Genomic DNA, 21,790 nt, shown 5'->3' on the forward strand with positions numbered 1-21,790 from the left:
GTAATTTTTATTTTTGTTTTTAATGTTAGGGCAAAAATAATAGAATATAATTCACTGAAATACACTTCGAAGATAATAATCTTTTTTTGTTGCCTGAGATATGATGGTTATACAAAATGAGATAAATGAATAATATCATAATTTGGTTTGATATAGGCATGTCATCATTTAACACGAGAAGAGGACCTGTTGGTTTTCTAATGATTTGAGATGAATGTATATTTTTGCACCTTTTCTAGAATATATAAGGCAGATAATTTTTCTTTATATTCCTTGCATATCAGACAGTTGCTGAATTGGCGAAACTAGTAAAGAATATCCTAATTAGAGAAGTGTCTGAACCTCATTTTCAAATAGACCTACAAACCCACAAGTTATGTGAAACATTTAATGATCAGAAGTGTTCCTATGAGGTTGTATGGAATTCATGAATTATTCCATAAACACATTTCAAGAGGAAGTTTCTCTTGGCAAAAGAAAAAAGAAGAGAGCCTTTTGAATCTTCCACAGCATCCCGGACTGAACATCCCTCTGATAATGTAGTCACTTCCCCAGCTAGTTCTCAGTTTGAACACTGATGAAGGAGACTTCTTAGCATTTTTCCAACAAAGACAGCAAGGCCGCCAAATAGATGGCACATTCGGAAATGCATTTTACCAATTTTACCGTGAATTGGCTGTCTCTTTTCACAGCATTTCTTCTTGCACACAGAAGACTGCAAGAATGGGCTCTGCCTATCTAAAAACTTCCAGTCTGAGCTGTGAGCTCTGTGGATTCTTGTGGATGTGATCCCTAAAGTCCTGTCCTGAAAGGACTTAAAGTTGAGGTTAATTTCTACCCAAACGCACAACTATGAGCTATATCTACTTTTCCAAATCTAATAATGCAATTTTTAGTCCTATTGTAAAACCAGTTTTGAAAGTATTTAATCCAGTAAAACAATTATTTCTAAATGAAAGGATAACTTAACTTGCTTCCACAACTTTATTTGTTCCAGTAGGAACAAATGTTCTTCTTAGTTGTTCTTCTTAGTTGTAATATATTTGTATTTTTAACAGTAAATTTCCAAGTTCTACTTATTCAAGAACTTATTGAAAATAATACCTGCAATATTTTTAAAGTATTTAAAAGTAATAAATTCAGGAAGTTGCACCAGATTTTATTTAAATAATCTATGAAAAGTTACTGGAAAAATTGTCAAAAGAGTGTTGCATATTAAGGACAATAATGAAAATAATGAAATACTCCTTTCTGATCATGATAAACCAAAGAAACCCTTTCTCTATAATCTAATCTCTATAATGCTTTGGATTTGATCTTATATGAATGTAGAAAGAAGAAGTACATGATTTCACAAAGCACATATGTATCTTGTTCTCAGAACTGCAGGGAGCTTCAATAATTGTTCTGATTTTCACTAAATTGAAAGTTCCAGCCACCTCTGTATGTCTTTCTCAAAATGTTGCAAAGATATCTTTATATTTGAATCTCTAATCTTTAAATATGTATTTATATAGTATATATATATTTAAAATATATAGTAAAATCTTGAACGTTTTATATATTACAAAAATTTATATAAAACATATATTATAAAATGTTATAAGCTATATAGTGAAAGCATTATATATAAATGTATATATTAAAGGTTTAGAGATTTCTATATATATGTGATAGTATAAGATAAATATATACATATTAAATATATAAATATATTTAAATCTCTAAATGTTTAGGAGTTCTCAATTTAGTGAAAACTAGAATGACTATAGTTGATATTAAAGTTCTCTGCATTTTTGGGAACAATAATGTCATTGTTAGTGATAGGTCAGTGCACTATCTGCAGCTATTCATAGTGTAATGACAAACAATAATGACCACCATGTCAGTGATTTAAAATATTCTAAGTAAATTCTAAAGTTGTGGCAAGTTCTTTGATGTTAATATTTGATATAAATGAAGGGTTTATCAATAATGGAATCTGTTTATAATTTTTATCATATGCTTTTTAACTTAAACTTAATTTTTATCTTAAAAATTTTTTTAAAAAACAACATTTAGACCTTGCTCTTTTTTTACCGCTGAAGATCAAACTTCGGTTTCTTCATCTAGGCAACAGGGGTGCATGTGTGAGGGGAGAAAATGTATTTTCTTCTCAACTCTCATAAGTTTGTAGTTGGGATAGACTGCTTCAACAAAACACAGATTAACAAGAGGAAGAGCAAACACGTTTATTAATGAGGGTAGTGTATGTCAAAATAAGAGAGGGGTAACTCAAAGCAGTGGTTTACAAGTCTGGTTTACATATTATCTTCAACAAAGAACATCAATTTTAGAAAAGTGACAAGACAAAGTAGTTGTAGGCTTCAAAGACAGGAGAATAGGAAAGAGTCGTTTGCTCCTCCGGTGCCATCTCTGAGCTGATGAAGGTTGCAAGGGAGAAATTACAGCCTGTCTTCAGGTGGGAAGGTAGGAAGGAGGGTAGAAAGGCCTTTTGTATTTGTAAATTTCTGTCCTGACTTCAGCAAACACAAAGGAAAAGCAGCAAGTTCCCCTGCATCTTGTCTTCCCCAGCTTAACAATCCCGCATACATTAGGGTATGGTTTCCTTCATAAGGTTTTCAGGTTAAACAATAGAACAAAGACAGGTGTGAGCAAGGATATTCTATTTAACTTATATCTACCTCGAACTAGAGGTTAGGGGTGGCTCCTGGGTCCTGTGAAAAACTGTGTTAATTGTGTTAATATTCAGAATTGGGAGGGATTGGACATAGAGAGAATATTTGAAGTGGAAAATAATGAATAGAAGATATAACTTGAACAAACTCAGAGTTCAAAGTTCAGTAAACAGAAAATAAAGTGATACTTCTGCTCAAAATATACTGTGTGATGTCCCCAGTGTCTCCATTGTGCACACTTGGCATTTTGTCATGAGCAATATTTGATGCCGATGAGAGACTATAACCTTCCCCTTCCTGCACGTGTACAGCCTTCGTTTATTCCCTCATCAACAAATTTGTCACGGCTGCCTACTAGGTTCAAGTAACTGTACTAAGTTCTGAGGATACAGCTGTTAATAAAAGTGACAGGGTCATGCTTTTATGGAGATTGAAATCTAGAGGTATAAGTAGATATTAAATTAATCCCGTGTCAGCATAAGCAGAAGTAGTTGGGCTAAAGGGAGAGAGAGGTGGGAGGTATGGGGAGTGGGCCAGATGTGAAGGCTCAGCATATGCAGGGATGCAAGAGACAGCCCGAGAATTCTGGGGTATAGTTGAGTGCTCGAGTATAGGAGGGGACTGGTGAAGTGGCCAGAGACCAATGAGGATGTCACATATAGACTGAGTTCAGAAGTTTGAATTATTCCCTGAGCCCTCCAGAGAGCCAGTCAAGAGTGAATTGGAGTTTTTATTAATCTACTCTATATGTTTAAAGAAGACAGTAAACTGTTATATTAATATAAAATTGGGGTTTTGCCAGGCAAATGGAACATTAAAGCTATGGAACAAGATAACTGAAGATATAGACAAGCAACTTATGGACCACGACATCTAAGCAGGGTAGAGAAAATAAAGAAGATACAAAGGGTTGATAGACATGGAGGAAGAGGTTCAGTCTGTGAACTGAGTAAGTGAGGAAGACACAACCAAGATTATGGCAGGATCCGACATTTGAACCTCAGATTTCAAAGGCAGAGCCATTTCAAAAGCCAGAGAGGTCAGTGGCCAAAGAGAGATGGAGACAATAATATCACTGGAGGAAGTTATAAGAATGAAGTGAGGTCAGCTATGGAAAATGTTAGGTGACATTTATTGAGGATTTACTATGTGCCTTGTGCAAATCTCAAAAGGTATTGAGTCATTAAGTTCTTATAACAGCCCTGTGAGATAGGGCCTATTAATTATCATTTTAAGGAAGAAGAAATTCTAAATATTTCATTTGAAAACTGGATGACATGATACTCAATGAAGCTGAATTTTGTTTTGGTTTGCTGTATTTTATATGCATGGCAGAAAATAAATATCTCATTCAAGTAATATTTATTGAGTAATTACTCTATGTCAGACACGGAGTAATTGCTTGGAATGGTTGGAGGTGTGGTCTTCATTTTCCTTCTTCCTCCGCCTTTACTCCAGAGGGCAAACCCTCAGTAAAGACCCAGATTTGCATTAAGGCATGAAGAAGAAATATCTGAGAAACACAGATAAGAAAGACCCTTCACAAATCAGGGAACAGGTAGTTTAGAAAGCACAGTGAAAAATCCTCATGGAGATGACCACAAAAATTTTGTAAGGGGTTATTTTAGAGGAGATGAAACTCATTTCAGAGGAAATGAAATACAAGAGAATGAGATGACAGGGGAAGATGGAAACTTGGGCGATGAACAAAAACAACAAGCTGGGAACTTTACAGCTGGCCACAAATTTGCCAAGAAAATGAATCCCCGGAGCCTCCCATGTCTACCATGGGAATGTAAGATGGGAGAGACAGGCACTCAGAAGACAGCCACAGGCTACACTGGTTAAAACTTGGAAGGAGTTCTGGTTTAGGGTGAGCAGGATGCTTTGATGTCTGAAAGAGCCCAGCTGAAGTTTGGTTTCATTGCCCACACTCCAGAGAGAGGCTCTAGCTCCAAGGTGGTCAGTACCCAAATTCCTTGGCATCGGTTCAAGTCCTAGTCTTTTTGGCCTAGTTACCTTATGAGCTGAAATCTGCACTTCATTAAATCAACTATTGTCCTATTGCGGTGAACATCTTTTTTGTTTGTATGTCTTCGCTTAGTTTTTTAGTTGGAAAATGCCTTGGTCTCTCAGCTGTGCTAAAGGAAGATTAGCATAGGGGTTTGCGTTTTTCGGTCAGGCAGAAGAGAGAGCGAGTGGTCACTGGAGGATGAAGGTAAGCAATGGTAGAATATGGGAAGTCAAGAGAGGCTAAAATATTGTTTGGTTTGGTTAATTAAGACAAGATAAGGATGCCATCATATTTCAAGTTTCATTTTGGTTTTCTGTAGAGGCTTTCAGAACAGAACAGCAAGTACACTTGAATGATAACCTTGCTTCTTACTATTTCCCTGCAAGTGTAACCTCCCAGGATTTTTTATTTCTTTCATTTTACAATGAATGCTGTGAAAATTTTTATTTTCTTAAAACGGTATCCGTCTCTCATACTTCTCTAAGGTGCCCTGCCCAGAGGTTGCTTGCAACCTCACCCCTAAGAGAACTGGCAAATATTCACCTCACCCAAACTGTAAACATTAGCCTGCATTATAATTATAGATAAAAAGAAAATTGTGACCTGTGGTTGTCGAAAGATTAAAAACATAGACTCAGTCTGTACCAACAAAATAATGGCTTATTGTGTTCGTTTTGGGGTCTTAGACCTCAAAGGTGATTTAAGTAAGAGCTTGCCTTTAGAATACACCTTAAATATTGAAGATTAAGAAAGCATCATATGGAATTAGATTGCCGAGAAGTGCTTATGTGATTCTTAATAGGAGTTTCAAGTGTTGTCTGTGCAAAGATATTACTTGAAAAATTGTGAATGGAGAGATCATTTTAGAAAAATTGAGCAACTTTTCCTATTTTCAGCTCTCAAAATTGAAAGAGGTAAAAGATTTAACTTTCTGCAGGAAAGTTTATATTTCATAGAAGCATGCCTTGAATAAATTTGTGAGTTACTAAAATGCATGTTTTAATGTAATTGAATAACACTGTCACTAAGTTCTAGATGGATGTATCTCCATGTCCATAACATGGTACAGTGGAACTGATTAGTTAGTTTGTATGTATAAAAAATCAGTACAGGGTTCCATAAGATGAATAAGTGATTTTATCCTAAAAATTCTTCTGTTGAAAGTAAGACATTACACTATGTGACATTTTCATAGAAAGTTCCATAGTGAAATTTTCTTGAATTATGGAACTATGGAATGCCTATAATTATAGACCTTTACTTTCTGAAAGAGTCTGAAAGGTATAGGTTGACCTTCGGCTATTTGAATTGAGTGGAAGTGTTTCAAAAATTGAAAACAAACTTTTCAAGTCTCCTTAAAGGGAAAGAAACATTTACTCATATAGACATTAAATGTTTCCTGGTTCAATTCATAGTTTTTACTATTGGCCAACTTAACGATTAATACAGCAGATGCATAATAAAATTTTAAGTGCTAATTCAAAACACTTGTTCTAGAATTGGAGCCAGAAATCTTATAATAAGAAGTAGTAGGTGATTTCAAAAACTAAACATGTTGAGAAAATACATTTCCTTCCATGAAAAACAAAGGTGCTTTTGAGATGAGAATGGCCAGTCAGGAAGTTTTATAGAGTCCTTACATAATTCAAACAAGGTGATGAGATACACAGGCTTGAACTGAGCATGATAAAATTCCAGTTGGTAATAAAAATTTTAATTTATATTTCTTAATTTTTTCCTCCTCCTAAATTCTGTGTTCATTGTGGAAGGCTTGGGAGTCCCTAAATTGTCTGAATTATATTCTTAAAAGCTAGGAAATCATGAGAAGTTCCTACCCTTGAGGCTTAATGTGCATCAGGAATTGCAAAGTATGAGTAATGAATGAAATGTGGTTATAAAATTTTGCCAGTTTTCAATTCCTGTTTGGTATTTTAAAAATAAATTTAGCCATATAGGAAATCTTTCCACTAGGTAGGAAAGCAGGTATGTTTATGAGGAAAAAATAACATAGATTCTTTTATTTAAATTTGGAAATGATTTTAGAGTGTAGTACTTTTTGTCTTAAAACATACTTAATATTTCTCTTTTGAAGTGCTTTTAAGATTATTCATCAAATATAAGATCACACACAAACAGAATGTTGCATGCAGACTGTGGGTTTTAAGTATTAAAATAAATGTACTTTGTTTTGTTTATTATTCAGCTGAACAGATGGTAATGATTTTGACACAATTCAGTTTTCGTTTTCTTTTTTCTTCCTTGAGAAAAAAACCCCACAAAAACACAGAGCTTCTTTTCCACTTTGTCACAGCTGGTTACCAATCAATCTCAATTCACGGTACAGTGATGATAGCACACGTTGTCCAGGGGCCAAATCTGATTGGGTTGCATTTTTCAGCAGTGTTTCATATCAGAAAAAATAAGGTATCTCTATGGTGGGGACTGTCGGCACACGATTGTACAACTCTCATTAATCAAACTTGGCAACAATGACTGCATTTATTTAAGTCAAAGACTAGCAGATTTCAAAACGAAAATCACCAAATTTCTGTTTGAATTTCCTCATCAGTAATGTTTTTTCATCTGTTTCTTTTTTTCTTGGTTTTAATTACAGCCAATGATACCTTCTACATTGACACTGATCATTACATATGATCAACCTCCTGTGTTGATCATATATAATATATTATACCATGTTACAAAGTAGCTGTTTCATACCAAAATAAACTCCACTTATTGAAAATTTATTCTAGACTTCTTAAAGAAGGCTAAATGCAATTAAAAGCAAAATATAAATACCTTTGATTGTTTAATAGGAGAATAATGTTAAAGGATATATACATCAGGAAAAACATTTATGAACCTCCCGGGGTTACAGTTGGTGTTAGAGGAATATTGAGAAAAAATATTGATAAAGTTAGTTTCTGGAGGTTTTGAAACTGAACACAAAGTCGGCAGTACATAAATACCTACTTGCCCAATGCAAATGCACACAGAGCAATAAACACACACATCCAATAGAAAATGCATGCTGCTGTTTGTTAGAAAAATAAATGTACTTATAAAGAGTTCCAGTCACTTCATAACTTGAGAGAGCAATGTCAGCATTTTCTGTAAAATTGTATTTGGAAACAGACATTTTCTCTAAGTTATTTACTGCTGTGCAATTATATGTAAAGCCCTGTTGTACACTATAAAGATGTCTTTAAATGTAAGGAAATATTATTTATAACTTATTGTATCACTCTGTCAATATTTGCTTTGAAGGGAGAAATGCATATTTTCCCAATTTTCCAATGTAATGGTTACAATGAGATTAATATTAAACATGGACCAATGTATCTTGAACGAAATCTAAGAAATAAGGCCACATCTGTTAGACCTGGGAAAATACTTGAAACCTATTAGTTTTAGGGAGCAAATTATTGTCTTAGGGAAACCATGACCCATGAGGGAAAGCAGAGACTGGTAGTAGATAGTCACAAGAGTTTTTTCCCCAACTATAACTGCCTCCATATGTGGTTTTGGGAAAGAAACTTTGTCATGTTTTGCTTCAGATTGCCTACATGTGAAATTAGTAATGAGCCAACTATTTACATTCTAGATTTTGAAGTTACTTAGACATAATTTCTTTAAAAATAGTCTTTATATTTCTTAAGCTTTTGCAGATAGGAGTTAATCTGATCACAATTACAGGCCTATCCTTTCTCTGACCTGAGACACTTAAGGTAAATATTCATAAAGGTATCATAATTTGATTGAGTCTTCCGGGATTTTTGCAGGTGCTTAGCAACTGGCATAGTGGGTCGGTGATGTTGGGAGGAACAGTAGTGTCTGCATGGTGTACAATTGTATTAGGTTTGTTGAGTCAGCAGAGTGAGGAAGCCAAAAGAACTTGTACTTCGGAGTAAGACATCTTGATTTGAAAATTCAAATTTGTATGTTAAAAATGTCCACGTTTTAAATCATGTCAATTGTTTAAATAATTTTAAAATATTACTAGGCCAACACGCACACACACAACTACAAATTTATACAATCTAAGATAAACTTCAGTACCCAGACCATGAGACCTGAATTCTAGTAACAACAGCCATTAAAAGCTTAACTGTGATGTTAACCATTTATTCTTTGAACCCATTAGGAAAAAATTCTGAGAAGCAGCTACCCTTTTGGTAGTATATCCCCTGCTTACTTTAATTTCCTTATATGGATTCATACATCAGGATTTTTAAAAATGGAATGCCTATATTGTCCCTTGGTAAAAAGCTGGGTAAAAATCTTTGTAATATAGTTGATGAAAATTGCGCCAGGAGACTTAGATTCCAATACGGTCTAAACCTTTGCTACCGATGAATTCCAGGGCACTGGATAACAAAGAACTATTTTTCTAATATTAAAATTAGGACATTAGACTAGGCTCAATAATTTTGAAATTCTTTACTATGTCTCAGAATATATGATCTGTTGGTATCTTGAAATAACCAATTTTCATGTATTTTCTTATTATTGCATAATAAAAGAGTATTTTTATCTATTATCGTAGAGGTACTTATTTAGGCTCCATATGTTCTCTTTTAATATGAATAATATTGGATTAGCTGAATATTTTCATGTTCACTCATTCATATCTTCATGGTTTTCTAGACTTTAATGAAGTTCTTTGAAATTATTATTTTTACACATGCTATAATTCCTTTGTTAAGAAATGAGGAATAAAATTGAAAATAATATCCCAATTTGTGCTATGCCAGATTTTATAAATGTCTAAGAACAGCTATATTGTTTGCTTTCAGGTTGAATTTTGTATATGTACATTTTCTAATTTTTAAAATGGGTGAAATAATAGCTTCCCACTTTACCTACCAGAATTGTTAAAAGTATAAATGAAAGAGTATATTTGAGAATACCAGGCAAATATATTTTTATTGTCATATTTTATTTTCATAAGACATGTGACTTGAAAGCTCCCTGCCAAAATAATGAGCTTATATATTTGAAAGCATGGACCAAAACACAAAGCTTACATTGTTTTCTCTCAGTCTTCACATTTGTTTTATACATTCTGCTAAAATTATTTCATTTATTTTGGTGGAGAGAAATTATTTATTTGTTCATGTTACTAATTTACAGAGGGTAATTTATTAATGATAATATGTAAACCATATGTGTAGATTGCCACTCAAATTGCCAAGTTATCTCCATATAGCTAGTAGCATTAATGAATTAAATATTCCAAGTTCTTACATTTTCAGTATCATATCAATATGAATTTAAGTTACATTTCAGAGCTAATTGCTGGTATATAAACACAACATTACTATGCTTCTTGATACAATATCTTGTTATATTTCAAATTAGTTAATCTCTCAGTACTGCATATAATTGTTGCTATGGTAACCATGCTATAAAGAAGTAGAGGAGAATTTCAAGCATTTGCTGATGCATCATGATGTTTTCAATAAGCATTCATTGAACACCTCCAATATCTCAGGCACTGTTTGGTTAGACTTGGGCTATACAGTTTAAAGCAAGAGAGAACCAGTCCTCATTCCCATGGAACATACATGCTCTTGGAAATAAAGAAGACAAGAAATAAGGAAACAAAAGATGTGGTAAAGATATGTGCTTTGAAGAAAATAAAACGTATTAAAAAGTGACAAAAGAAATATGAAAGCAAAGACTAAAAAGAAAGTAATTTTTTAGAAGTAACTGGATTAGTGGATAGCAACCAGAATTCTTAGGCAGGAAAGACATGTGTAAGGGAATGATATTTGGGTCATCCTGAAAGTCAAAAAGGGTCAGCCATGGAAAACACAAGGGAAGAACATTCCAAGAATTTGCAAAAGTACTACAAAGACACAGAACTGGCTTCTTACATTGAACAAGTAGAAGAGAAGCCATGTGACTGGAAAAGAGTGAACATGAAGTTTGAGAGGGAGGCAAGGACCAGATTATCTAAAACTTTAAACACCGTAAATAAATAGGTTTTATTCTGAGTGACCAAATGAGAAGCCATTGGATAGTTTCGAAGAGTTCAGTGACATAATCAGATTTATGTTTATCAATCAGTAAATCTGTACTGAAGCTCTTAATTCCCTTTGAAGCCCTTACATAAAATAACTGCTGTTACAGTTGTCCCTTCTGATTTGCAGATTTGTACTTTCTTTTTGTGGCTTCAGTTACCCTTGGTCAACTGTGGTTCAAAAATATTAAATGAAAATGTCCAGAAATAAACAATTCATCAGATGTAAACGGCACAGCATTCTGAGTAACATGATGAAAGCTTACACTGTCCAGCTTCATTCCACCAAGACACGAATCACCCCTTTGTCCAGCATATCCACGCTATGCACACTACCTTCCAGTGAGTCACTTAGTAGAACTTCTCGGTTATCAGATTGACTGTCTCGTGTAGTGTATTTGTAGTTCAGTACCATCTGTGGCTTCAGGCATCTACTAAGAGTCTTGGAACATTTTCCCTCTGAATAAAGGGGATTATTGTACAGTATATGGTTGCTGTTATTAGGAATAGTTGACCTGAAGATGAGATAATTCATAAGAAACCCAAAATTGAAAAAGCTGTCTTGTAGGAGAGAGAGTATACTTTTCTGTTTGGCACAAGGAGTAGTACTATCAGTAGTAACTTTGGGAAGAAAAGTTATCATATGTTATCATATATAGAAGATCTTCTAATAGAGATGTTCAAAGATAGAATAGACCCCTTGTCACAGGAGCAAGCGGGAGGTCTGATTGGTTGCATGCTGCAGACAGGATTCAAGTGTTGATGGACAGTTGCAGAAGGTGAACTTTTAAAGATTTCATTTAGCCTAACGAGTCAATCATTTTATATATATTCAAAGTATTCTGATATAAATACATCATATAAACTGCTGATAATACTTGCAGACTTTCCTCAGGCAAAGATTCAGCAAGAAATGAGAATTTAAAAGATTGTGAGCATTTCAATAACTAAGTACTCAAAGTCTGTTTGTTTTTAAATTACAACATCCCAATGTGATGGGACATAACAAGACATGTATTGTAGCATTTACTTCTAGTTGGAGAAAGACAAGGCATGGCCCTGGGAAATGTGTGTTAGCTGGAGAGAGCCAAGGAGGTAGCTCTGATCTACCCTAATGTGGAGACATCATTTCACTAGGCTCTGAATCCTCTCAAGTTGTGTATCCCCAAATTTTGGTGCAATGCGTAGATATGTCATCAGCATTTCTTGAATAAAATAATGAAATGTTTATTATAATCTTTTCAAACTTCAGTGATCCTCAAGGAGAAATTAAAAGATGACAATGATAATGAGCATCTACTAATTCCTAGGAACTATGCTGGGCACTGTTATAGGCTAGACCGTTAAAAATTATTACCCAAAACTTCTTTTTACTCCAAAGCATACCTATCTCACTGGGAATGGATTTAGTTACTTTCCGTACTTACATGTTTTCTAACAAACCTGGCCCATGTCACCAGACTATTGGCCTTGGCCATAGTTTTACAATCTGTATCTGAAAACCTGTTCTATAGGTAGAAAAAAAATACATTTGCTGTTTTATTTTAATGGCACAGTCTCTTTGAAAGGTAGTCTCTTTTATTAGTTGTTAAGATTAATTCATTTTATTCTTCCCAAGTAATATTTAATTTTAACTTTTCACAAGGAAGGTAATATGCAATCATAGAATGCACAATTACTTTTATCCCTGATCAACGTACCATTAATTAAAAAACAAACAAACAAAATCTTATTCCTATTCTTGTTTCCACCTTCCTTTAAAATGATAAAAAAAAATCTCAGGAAGTCAGATTTCAGACTTAGTTTGGGTTCAAATATTATGTATTTTGTAATTTTTAAATAAAACCTTTTAATTTTTTTAAAATTTCAACCTTTATTTTAGATTTGGAGGTACATGTACAGGTTTGTGACATGGGTATATTGTATGACAGTGAGGTTTGGGGTACAAATTGTGCCATCACCCAGAAAGTGAGCATACTACCCAACAGATAGTTTTTCAGCCCTTAACTCCCTCCCTCTCTCTTTCCTCCAGTAGTCCACAGTGTCTATTGTTTCCATCTTTATATCCATGTGTACCCAATTTTCAGCTTCCACTTATAAGTGAGAACATGATTTCCTTCTTTTTTATGGCTGTGTAGTATTCCATGGTATATATGCATCACATTTTCTTTATTCAATCCACTGTTAATGGGCACCTAGGTTGATTCCATGTCTTTGCTATTATGAATAGTGCTGCAATAAATATATAAATGCTTGCGGGGTTTTTTGGTAAAACGATTTATTTTCTTTTGGGTATATACACAGTAATTGGATTGCTGGGTCAAATGGTAGTTCTGTTTTAAGTTCTTTGAGAAATCTCCAAACTGCTTTCCCCAACGTCTGAACTAATTTATGTTCTCACCAGCAGTGTGTAAGCATTCTCTTTTTTCCACAGCATCATCAGCATGTGTTATTTTTTGACTTTTTAATAGTAACCATTCTGACTGGTGTGAGATGGTATCTCATTGTGGTTTTGATTTGCAGTTCTCTGATGATTTGAATAAACAGGTTTTTTCTTTTATCTAAAGCAGGAGATCACTTTTACATTTTATTTAGCTTCCATGTTGTCTTCTGTGTAACGAATGTCTCTAATGTGAAGTAAAATTTTGTCATATGCTATAACTAAATATTTGCTGAATATGAAATTATTTTTGTCCAAATTATGTACTTATGTGTCTTACTGTTTTAAGTTAGCATTTAAAAATTAAACTATTTTCTTGCAGAGAAGAAGTACACATAGAATGAGAAAAGTGACACATTCAGAGTCAGGGTTTTAATTCTGGTTTTTCTATTTATTGATAACATGACTTTGAACAGGTCATTTTATTTGCCTAAGTGTCAGTTTTCTTATCTATAAAATAACAATTTCTAATTCCAAATAAGGTTTTGCAGATACTGTGAACAATGTGTGCAATAATTTTTTTTAACTGAGGTAACATACAATTTTTTTCTCAATGACCAATCGAAATAATATACAATATAGGTATCTTTTATTAACTTGGAATCATGGCTTCACATATATATTGATCCAGAAAAGACTTTTTAGACCATTAACTTTATCTCCCCTCTTGTAGCTCTTGAAAAAACTCAGCTGTAGGGCAATGTAGAGACTTCTGAAAGTCAGACAACAAGAATGAACAGCTAAACAGTGGTCAAGAATTCAATGTTTTTAGATGAATTGGAAATGGCTGCAAAATACAGTATTTAAATGTTTCTATCTTACAGCTAAGCATGTCATGCAGTTCATAGGCTAACTGTAGAAAAGATTATTTTTATTAGACATCAAATACATCACCAGTAACTTTTCTGAGGCCATTATCAAAATAATTGTTTTTCTCACATTTTTACTGGCAAAGTTAAACAGAAAGTGTTTATCTGCATGCATTTTAGCCTAGTACTTGCTCTAAACTATAAATACTCGGGTAAAGTAATTTGAAATCTTGAAGCCATTCACAGTTGGCCTTTATATCAGTAGGAAACAAGATATGTATCATGTATTCACCACTAGTGTTTCTTGAGCTCCTAGTAGTGGAATAATAATAGCTAACATGTATCGTGCTTTTTGTGTGCCTGTTTTAAGTACTTTATATGTCATTTAAAGCTCACACTCACTCCACGAAATAGGTGTTATCTTTAGCACCTATTTTGCTAATTAGGAGATAGAGACCCAGAAAATTTAAGTATATTGCCAACCCTTACAAGCACATTAAGAGGCCAAGTCCATGAATACAACTCTGGCCATTTTGCTCCTGAGCCTGTGCTCTTAACCACTTGATTTTGCTACTGGATGTTAAAAACTCTATGTTTGGGAGTGTGGATATTGCAGTGAGTGAAGCAGACAAGATGTCTGCCTTCATCAAAATAGATAACAATACAAAATGTAACTAAGTGCAGAATTATTGCTGTAGCAATGTTTTCAAAAAGGCAGTAATTCGATTTTTATAGTATGGTAATGGATGGCTTCACAATGAAAGTGGTGGATAAGAAAGTAGTGGATGAGTTTTTTCCCTAACCACTTATGACATATTTACTAAGCAGAATTTTAAGGCAAAACTTGCAGACAGAAAAGTAACCATGATAATTAAAGGATGGAAGAGTAAGGGTAGTTAAGTTTAGTTGGCATGATTGGTAAATAGACAATGCTTTTTCTCATGTCAAGGTCTATAAATTAGGACTATATTAGTTCATGCCTTAGCCTCTAATAAAATTAAGCTGGGTTATTCTTCTAGCTAAATCTAGAAGTAGAAGACATCTGGTTATGGCAGTTTTAAATGCAAGCCTAAAATGTTTGTATTTGTCCTGAAAACAATAGGAAGTCACAGCTAGTTTTGAGCAGACACAACCAATTAAAATGATATTTGGAAACATGGATCTAACTGTGGTATGTATGAGGAAGAGAAGCAAGGTGGCCAATCAGAAACTATTGCAAAATATGTGTTTGAAATAAAAACCACTGGCAAATATCAGGAGGAAAGATCACATGTGAAAAAAATGATAGCTGGATTATTTAGTTTGTGTAATTATAATTTCTTAGAATTAAATAAGAATATATTCTCATGCAAGTACTCCCAAATTTTTGGTGTTATAATGTTTTCTCACCCACTTTGTTAGTCTGTTTCATTAATGAAATGGAGGTAAAACCATAAATGCACGTGAACGAGCTGAGGATGTGCATTTCCAAAAACCACTCCCAGGCATGTTGATGTTTCAGGAGTTAATATTCCTTATTTAAAAATTGATTACATACCCTTAATTCTTTTAACTAATGCCCGTTTTGTCAATTTGCCAACAAATAAGATAAAAATTTTGTTCTTTAATATATTTCAGCTCTCTAATAGTCAAGGTGCCTAAAAATAAATCATAGTATTGAACACAATGTGACTAACAAACTAAGGAAATATAACTCACCAAGAAACTGAGATGTATACTATTTTCTTTAGCAGTCAAGAGCTACCAAATAAAGGTCAAAGTGCTAATTATGCCTTTGATAGTTGTGAAGTGGAAAGAATTCTATACATATGTGAAGTATAGGTAACTGACAAGCAGCTAAAGATCAGATATGAAATTGAATTTATTAGCAATATCTTTAATCTAAGTAATTGCACTTTGTGGCTGATTTGTGTGTGTGTGTATTTGTGTTTAGGTAAAATACAGTATAAAAAGAAAAATGAAGATGAATACTTAATGTTATTATCCGTATAGCTACTACTATTCAATAAAACCAGTTCATTTTCTACACAGGTATGACATCAAAGACGATTACACACTAAGAATTAAAAAGACCATGAGTACAGATGAAGGCACCTATATGTGTATTGCTGAGAATCGGGTTGGAAAAATGGAAGCCTCTGCTACACTCACCGTCCGAGGTAAGAGATTTAAGATGTCAAAGATAATTGAACCAGGAGACTAATATTTGGTTAAATTGGTAAGTGAACTTACGATCAAAATAATGAATTATGCTGTTTTGTTGTACTAAAATGCCTAGATTTTGTGTCCTCTATCATTAGTTGAAATAAAATTACTTTCAATATTTGGTTCCCAATGATGATAATTTAAAAAGATTAATTCTTATTTAGTAAATTGCTTATATGGTTTAACGTTAATAGTTTATATGGCTTAAAAGTAAATCTTAAAAATAGAAAAGATCTATACTACTCTTTTCATTTCCATTGCTTTCAACTACTTACTGCTTTTTAATGTCATCAGTTTCAAAGGTACTCTCATGCTTTCTGTTTACTAGTTTGTCACTTTATACTAGTAGCATACTGTTTTGAAGTCCTTTTTAATGTCAGCATTCAAAACAGCAATCTGAAAAAACTAGCAATGCTTCCAAAGGTGAAAATGAATACAGAGGAGCTCTCCAGCCTTGAGATAATCTGATTTAGAGACTGATTTGTGAAGTTCATTGGCCTTAAATAATTGAAATAGTCAGTGCTGCTCTTGTAATAACTTTCACTTTCTGGGTGTCATGCACTTCCTCAGTCATGGAATAATGTTCATTTATAGACTCCCTGGAATTGCTTATAAGTGAAAGAAAGCATTACTTAACTTCACAGTGCACTAGAATAAATTAACTGTCTTTTCAGTGGAACTTGTTGATCACGTGAGGGAAATTACATAGTTCAAGGTACCAAGTAGTACCAAGTAGACACTCACACTAATTCTTGAAATAGACATTAGCCATGGCATCATCTACACTCCTAGAAAATCAAACAAAGATAGGCAAGCACATCCTTTCTCCCACTGATAACTGTGCCTCCTTCTCTCATCCTTCGTGATAAAGAGATTGGCTGCATGTTTTCATCCAAGTCTCAGTTACATCTTACCCCATTTAGTCATACCTCTGACCCTTGTGCAGCTTTGCTCCCAAAGGGTTTCAGAAGGTTAGGAAAAAGGTTCGGAGAAGTTTGAAGTTGCAGGAAAGGTGTGAGGGATTCTCAGGTTAGTCCTTCGCGTGGTAAGAAAAAGGATTTTTACCAGGTTTATGATTTGGGCTTCAAATCATACAAAACTCAACTACCTCCAGGTTATTATTAGGAGACAGGCATTTTGGGTACCTGGAAAAATATTGGTGCTTTTCATACTACTCAATATTTCACCGAATCCATTTTTTCTTCTGTAGATATTCTAGTGTGAATTTAGATACAAAACATATTTAGACAAAATTGACAGCTAGTTGCATAAAAACATTTTCATTCTTCATTAGTTAACAGGTCATAAAGGACTATGATCATATATGAATTGAATATATATATGTATATGGATTATGTAGGATGAAAATCTAATAACCTTTGTAAGCCAATGAACACACTTTATTTAACCCACACTCTACATGGATAACTTCATACGTTTGTCGTATGTTTGCTAGGCAGCTTTTTGCAAAAACAATTCACTAGACCAAATTATCCCCAAAGTTTTCTTTTTCTTTTTTTCTAAAGTAAATGGAAAAAAATAATAAACAACCAACCAATAAATGCTCCATCCGAAAAATATTTGCTGACTAAACAAATGGTGAGAAAACGTGAGGAGTTGTTTGTTTGTAGAAGCAGCAGGGTTTCTTTTATACTTGAATGCTTGGATGAGTGAGACTTGAAGTGGTCTGTTTGCTTTAAGACCTTTCCCAGCTAATTGTTTTCATAATTTGCTGAAAGTTTCAGGCTTAACATTTCATTTAACAAAGCATGCTCCTCATGCGGGGATGTTTGAAGCTAACTTACAAAACTAATAGAGAGCATTGTTTGTTTTCAATAGTTTTTTTTTTTTTAATCAGCAAACCTTAAATGGCCTCTCCCCTAATCTGTATACTGTAGATGGATTAGAGTGTTTATTCTTTGTGGTATGAATTTATCACCTCTCTAAGACTGAAACCTCAAAAACTGGGTTTAAAAAAATCTCCTTAATACAATATAATGTAGAGTAAAATACTGTTTAAAAACATTTATTTTTTACCATTAGGAAAAGCATTTGGGTTTTCTCATGCTAAGAGATTAACAGGAAAAAAAAGACAACACTGTTATCTACGACTTATTTTTTTTCTTTGCTAATTTTTCTATGCACATAAATGAAATGTGCAGCCTTTCTTTGGATCGTTTTATTAGAACAGGGTCAACTGACCCAAGAGGCCATGTCCATTTTCATCCATTTAATGCAGAGACACAGTTGTGTTTAATTTGCTGATTTTGAAAACATCCACCTGCTGTTTTTTTTTTTTCCAAGATGAAATGTTGCTAATGTAACAAGGACAAAAAAATGTATTGTGATGTTTCTGCTAAAATTTTATCATAACATTCACATTAGCCAACTGGGGAACAGGTAAGAGAGTTTATTGTCAAAATTTGAAACAGATCTACTCAGTTATTTCCCATTTCAAAAATATGCTTTAAAAAAAAAAACTATAAATTGAGGCTGAACATCAAGAAGCTCCCTTTGTTGACTTGGCAAATGTAAAATTAGGAAGAAATAAAGCCAGTCAACAACAAACCTCCTAGCATTTTCATTCTAATCAATTAATTTATTATTAATAAAACTTTTTAAATGGCTTTAAAATGACAACACAAACTGCGTATTTGTAAGCACATTTTACCCATTTTTAATTTTTTAATTTGCTTTGCATAAAGATCTCATTGGAAAAATCATATTGTTTCTAGAGCATTAAAGCCTTAATTTTTTGGAATTATTCTATAATAAAATAAAATAGAAATACATTTTATTTGTTTAAAACATGATTTCTCACCACAGTTTCTTTTTTTTTCTTTTGTCAATATCCTACACTCAAAATGCCTTTTTGTTTCTGAAGGAAACATTATGTTTTAAATTCACTTGAGATGGCAAGCTGAAAAGTAGCAAATTCAAAGATGAAAAACAAAGTTCTTTTTCTACTGGACATTTTGCAAAATTAAGAGAAATTTCATCTGTTAGAATAAGCCACAACTTCACATTATTAGTCTGTTATCTCTTTTTGATAGTCAATCTTGTATTCTGCCCCTCACTCCCCTGCAAAAAGAAAGAAATCATGGTACATTGGGTAACTCACTCCTCTTTTCCTCTGGCTATAGCAAACACACCCTATATGTTAGGCCACATTAGGGTTCCACTAAACCAGGCTTTTCGTACCACTGCTACAATTGCCTTATTGCCTATGGTCTGAAGCTTCCCTGTTTTAATTGTGAATAATATTATAAGACCATGGCTCTCATAGAGATGGATTGCACAAAGCTAGTATTACGATGTATCTATTAAGTGAATATGTGTAAATATGTTTTCAATGGCTGTTCCTATCTTGCCCGAAGAGCCATCATCAACACGAAACTATTGGTATGTTCCAGAGTCACATTACATATGCACTAGAGCTGTATCTACTGAGGTATGGGCGAAACACTGTTGAAGAAATTCTATTTTTAATGTCAGATTTCATGAAATTTCTTATACTACTAAGCATATTGTTTCTTCATTTGGATAATGGGATCACATGTTTCACAATATTTGTCTATTGCTTTTGTATAAAATGGTTTACTGTCTAAACTGATAGAGTGTTATTCATTTTTAAAAAAGGATTATGAAGCCCATGTGTATCTCTTACAATTTATTTGCATTAATAACAGGGGCAGCCTATTACCACTGATTTTAGTGATTGAAAGTTATGGTATAATACAAAAATGATAATTTGTTGAAGCAGCAGTTTGAAAGCCGTTCTCAGTGTGAACAGGAATCAACTTGTCAGTCATTGTTTCCTGCCCTCTGCCAGAAGAAGAAAAAAGCTTAACAGTAGTTAGGGAGCTACTGAGTTGAAATCTCTAAGGATGTTCCAACCTATTTGTTGTATTTTCATCCACCCTGTCCATGGATGAAAAGTGATGTAATCTCAACTTATTACTGACTGAAAAGCAGTGTCAGGGGCTTTTCTGCAGTCCTTGTAATGGTTCTGACTAACCATGCTTAAAATCCAATTGCTATTTAAATCAGACAGCGAGGCCTTCTTTTATTGACATGACATTTGCTAGTCTGTGACTTGAATAGTTATATTCATCAGGTTTTTAACTTTGGGGTAACACAAGGCTGTTTAACTCAAGATCTTTGAAATAATAACTGCAGTAAGTGATGATGATAAGACTTTACCTAAAATATCTCTCAAATTGCTTACAGTCAGTTCTCAAAGTAATTATTTTCCTAGAATTATATTTATAACTCTCAACTTTATCAGACTCAGACATCTTGGTCATACTTGAATTGTGAGACTAGAAATCACTCTATTGTCCATACTTAAATGTAACATTACACATCATGCATTCTGATAATTTTTCTTTCTTTTTTTTAATTTCTTTTTTATGTTCTCACCACACCATTGTAATGTCTACAGCTCGCCCTGTTGGTAAGTAGCCATCCTTCTATCCACTAAGCATGGCTTTGCACAGTGCTTCATAACTCATGCATAGTAAGATTTGACAGAATGAAATATATTTATTTTACCCATGTTAAAATAATACTTGAGACTGTATGCTGTAAAAGTTGCTCATGTTTTTTTTACTCACTTTGATAAACAATTTTGTAGTGACTTTTGCTACATAGCAATAAGTAGGTAACAATTTTTATGTAAGAGAATAAATGAATGATAAATGTTTATGAACTGCTAGCTTTTCTTATAGGAGAAAAATATATTGTATTAGGATACAATAAGAAAGCATTGCTCTCCTTTTTTGTATGTATAAAATAATCAATTACTAGTTATGTTTGATGTTAAGAAAAAAGTTATGAACTAAATTAAAAAATTCTATGACTTTCCACACTTCTTTTAAGTTACTCCGAGTCCCAGTATTTTAGGGATATTTTTAGCTGCTGCATATTTATTGCCTGCATGCCTATTTAAACAAAATTAAGTAAAATGTTTTAAGTAGATGCTTACCCTAAGTGGGGGAGGGATAGTGGAGCTGTGTTCTTTGGCATGAAATCTTAGTGTTTGTGGTTTTAATATATCTTATTTTTCATTTGGCTTTGTGAAATCTAAGTAAGTTAACAGCTTGCTTTTGCAGATATTTAAGTGGTAATTATTTGTAAACATTTAGAAGATAAAATTTTTGAATTCATTGACTTAGTAAGCTTTCTGCATCTCTTTTAAGCTTAATTCACCAATAACTATGTTTAAATAAATTTTGGTAATTGTGTTACATGTAAATGAATAGATGGATGCATAAATGGATGGATGAAAGAGTGACCAAATTTAGTACACTGCTTCTTTAATATAACAAAAAGGTACTTTAATAACAACTTATTCAATTTTGAGGGCTTTATAAATTGTCCATCTAGCTTCAAAAGCTTCCTTCATGTACCAGCTTGACATCATTGACACCTGATATATATGTTGGTTCAGACTCACACATTTTTCCCCCTTCGGTTGAAAGAGTCATGGACTTTGTTGCTAGACAGTATGTTTTTACATTGTCAGCAAACACGGTAAATATACTTTGGTTTCCCAATCTGACTTTCTGATCTGGTGTTTCTGAGCAATACTCCCTTTTGATTGGTAATTTAATATCC

General features: G+C 33.4%; 1 protein-coding gene across 33 annotated transcripts in view; it reads left to right on the forward strand.

Annotated features, from left to right (window-relative positions):
- ROBO2 (roundabout guidance receptor 2) overlaps window positions 1–21,790 on the forward strand; it is a 1,748,072-nt gene that overhangs the window by 1,602,818 nt on the left and 123,464 nt on the right. For 24 of the 33 annotated variants that reach the window (XM_063806020.1, XM_063806025.1, XM_063806033.1 and 21 more), the window contains 2 exons: window positions 15,998–16,125; window positions 20,616–20,627. In XM_063806020.1, the coding sequence (XP_063662090.1) occupies window positions 15,998–16,125; window positions 20,616–20,627 (140 nt within the window). The remainder of the gene's footprint in view (window positions 1–15,997; window positions 16,126–20,615; window positions 20,628–21,790) is intronic. The other 9 variants (XM_063806041.1, XM_063806019.1, XM_063806024.1 and 6 more) reach the window with 1 other exon arrangement.

The sequence above is a fragment of the Pan troglodytes genome, chromosome 2 (genome assembly GCF_028858775.2).
Source record: "Pan troglodytes isolate AG18354 chromosome 2, NHGRI_mPanTro3-v2.0_pri, whole genome shotgun sequence".
Taxonomy (NCBI): domain Eukaryota; kingdom Metazoa; phylum Chordata; class Mammalia; order Primates; family Hominidae; genus Pan; species Pan troglodytes.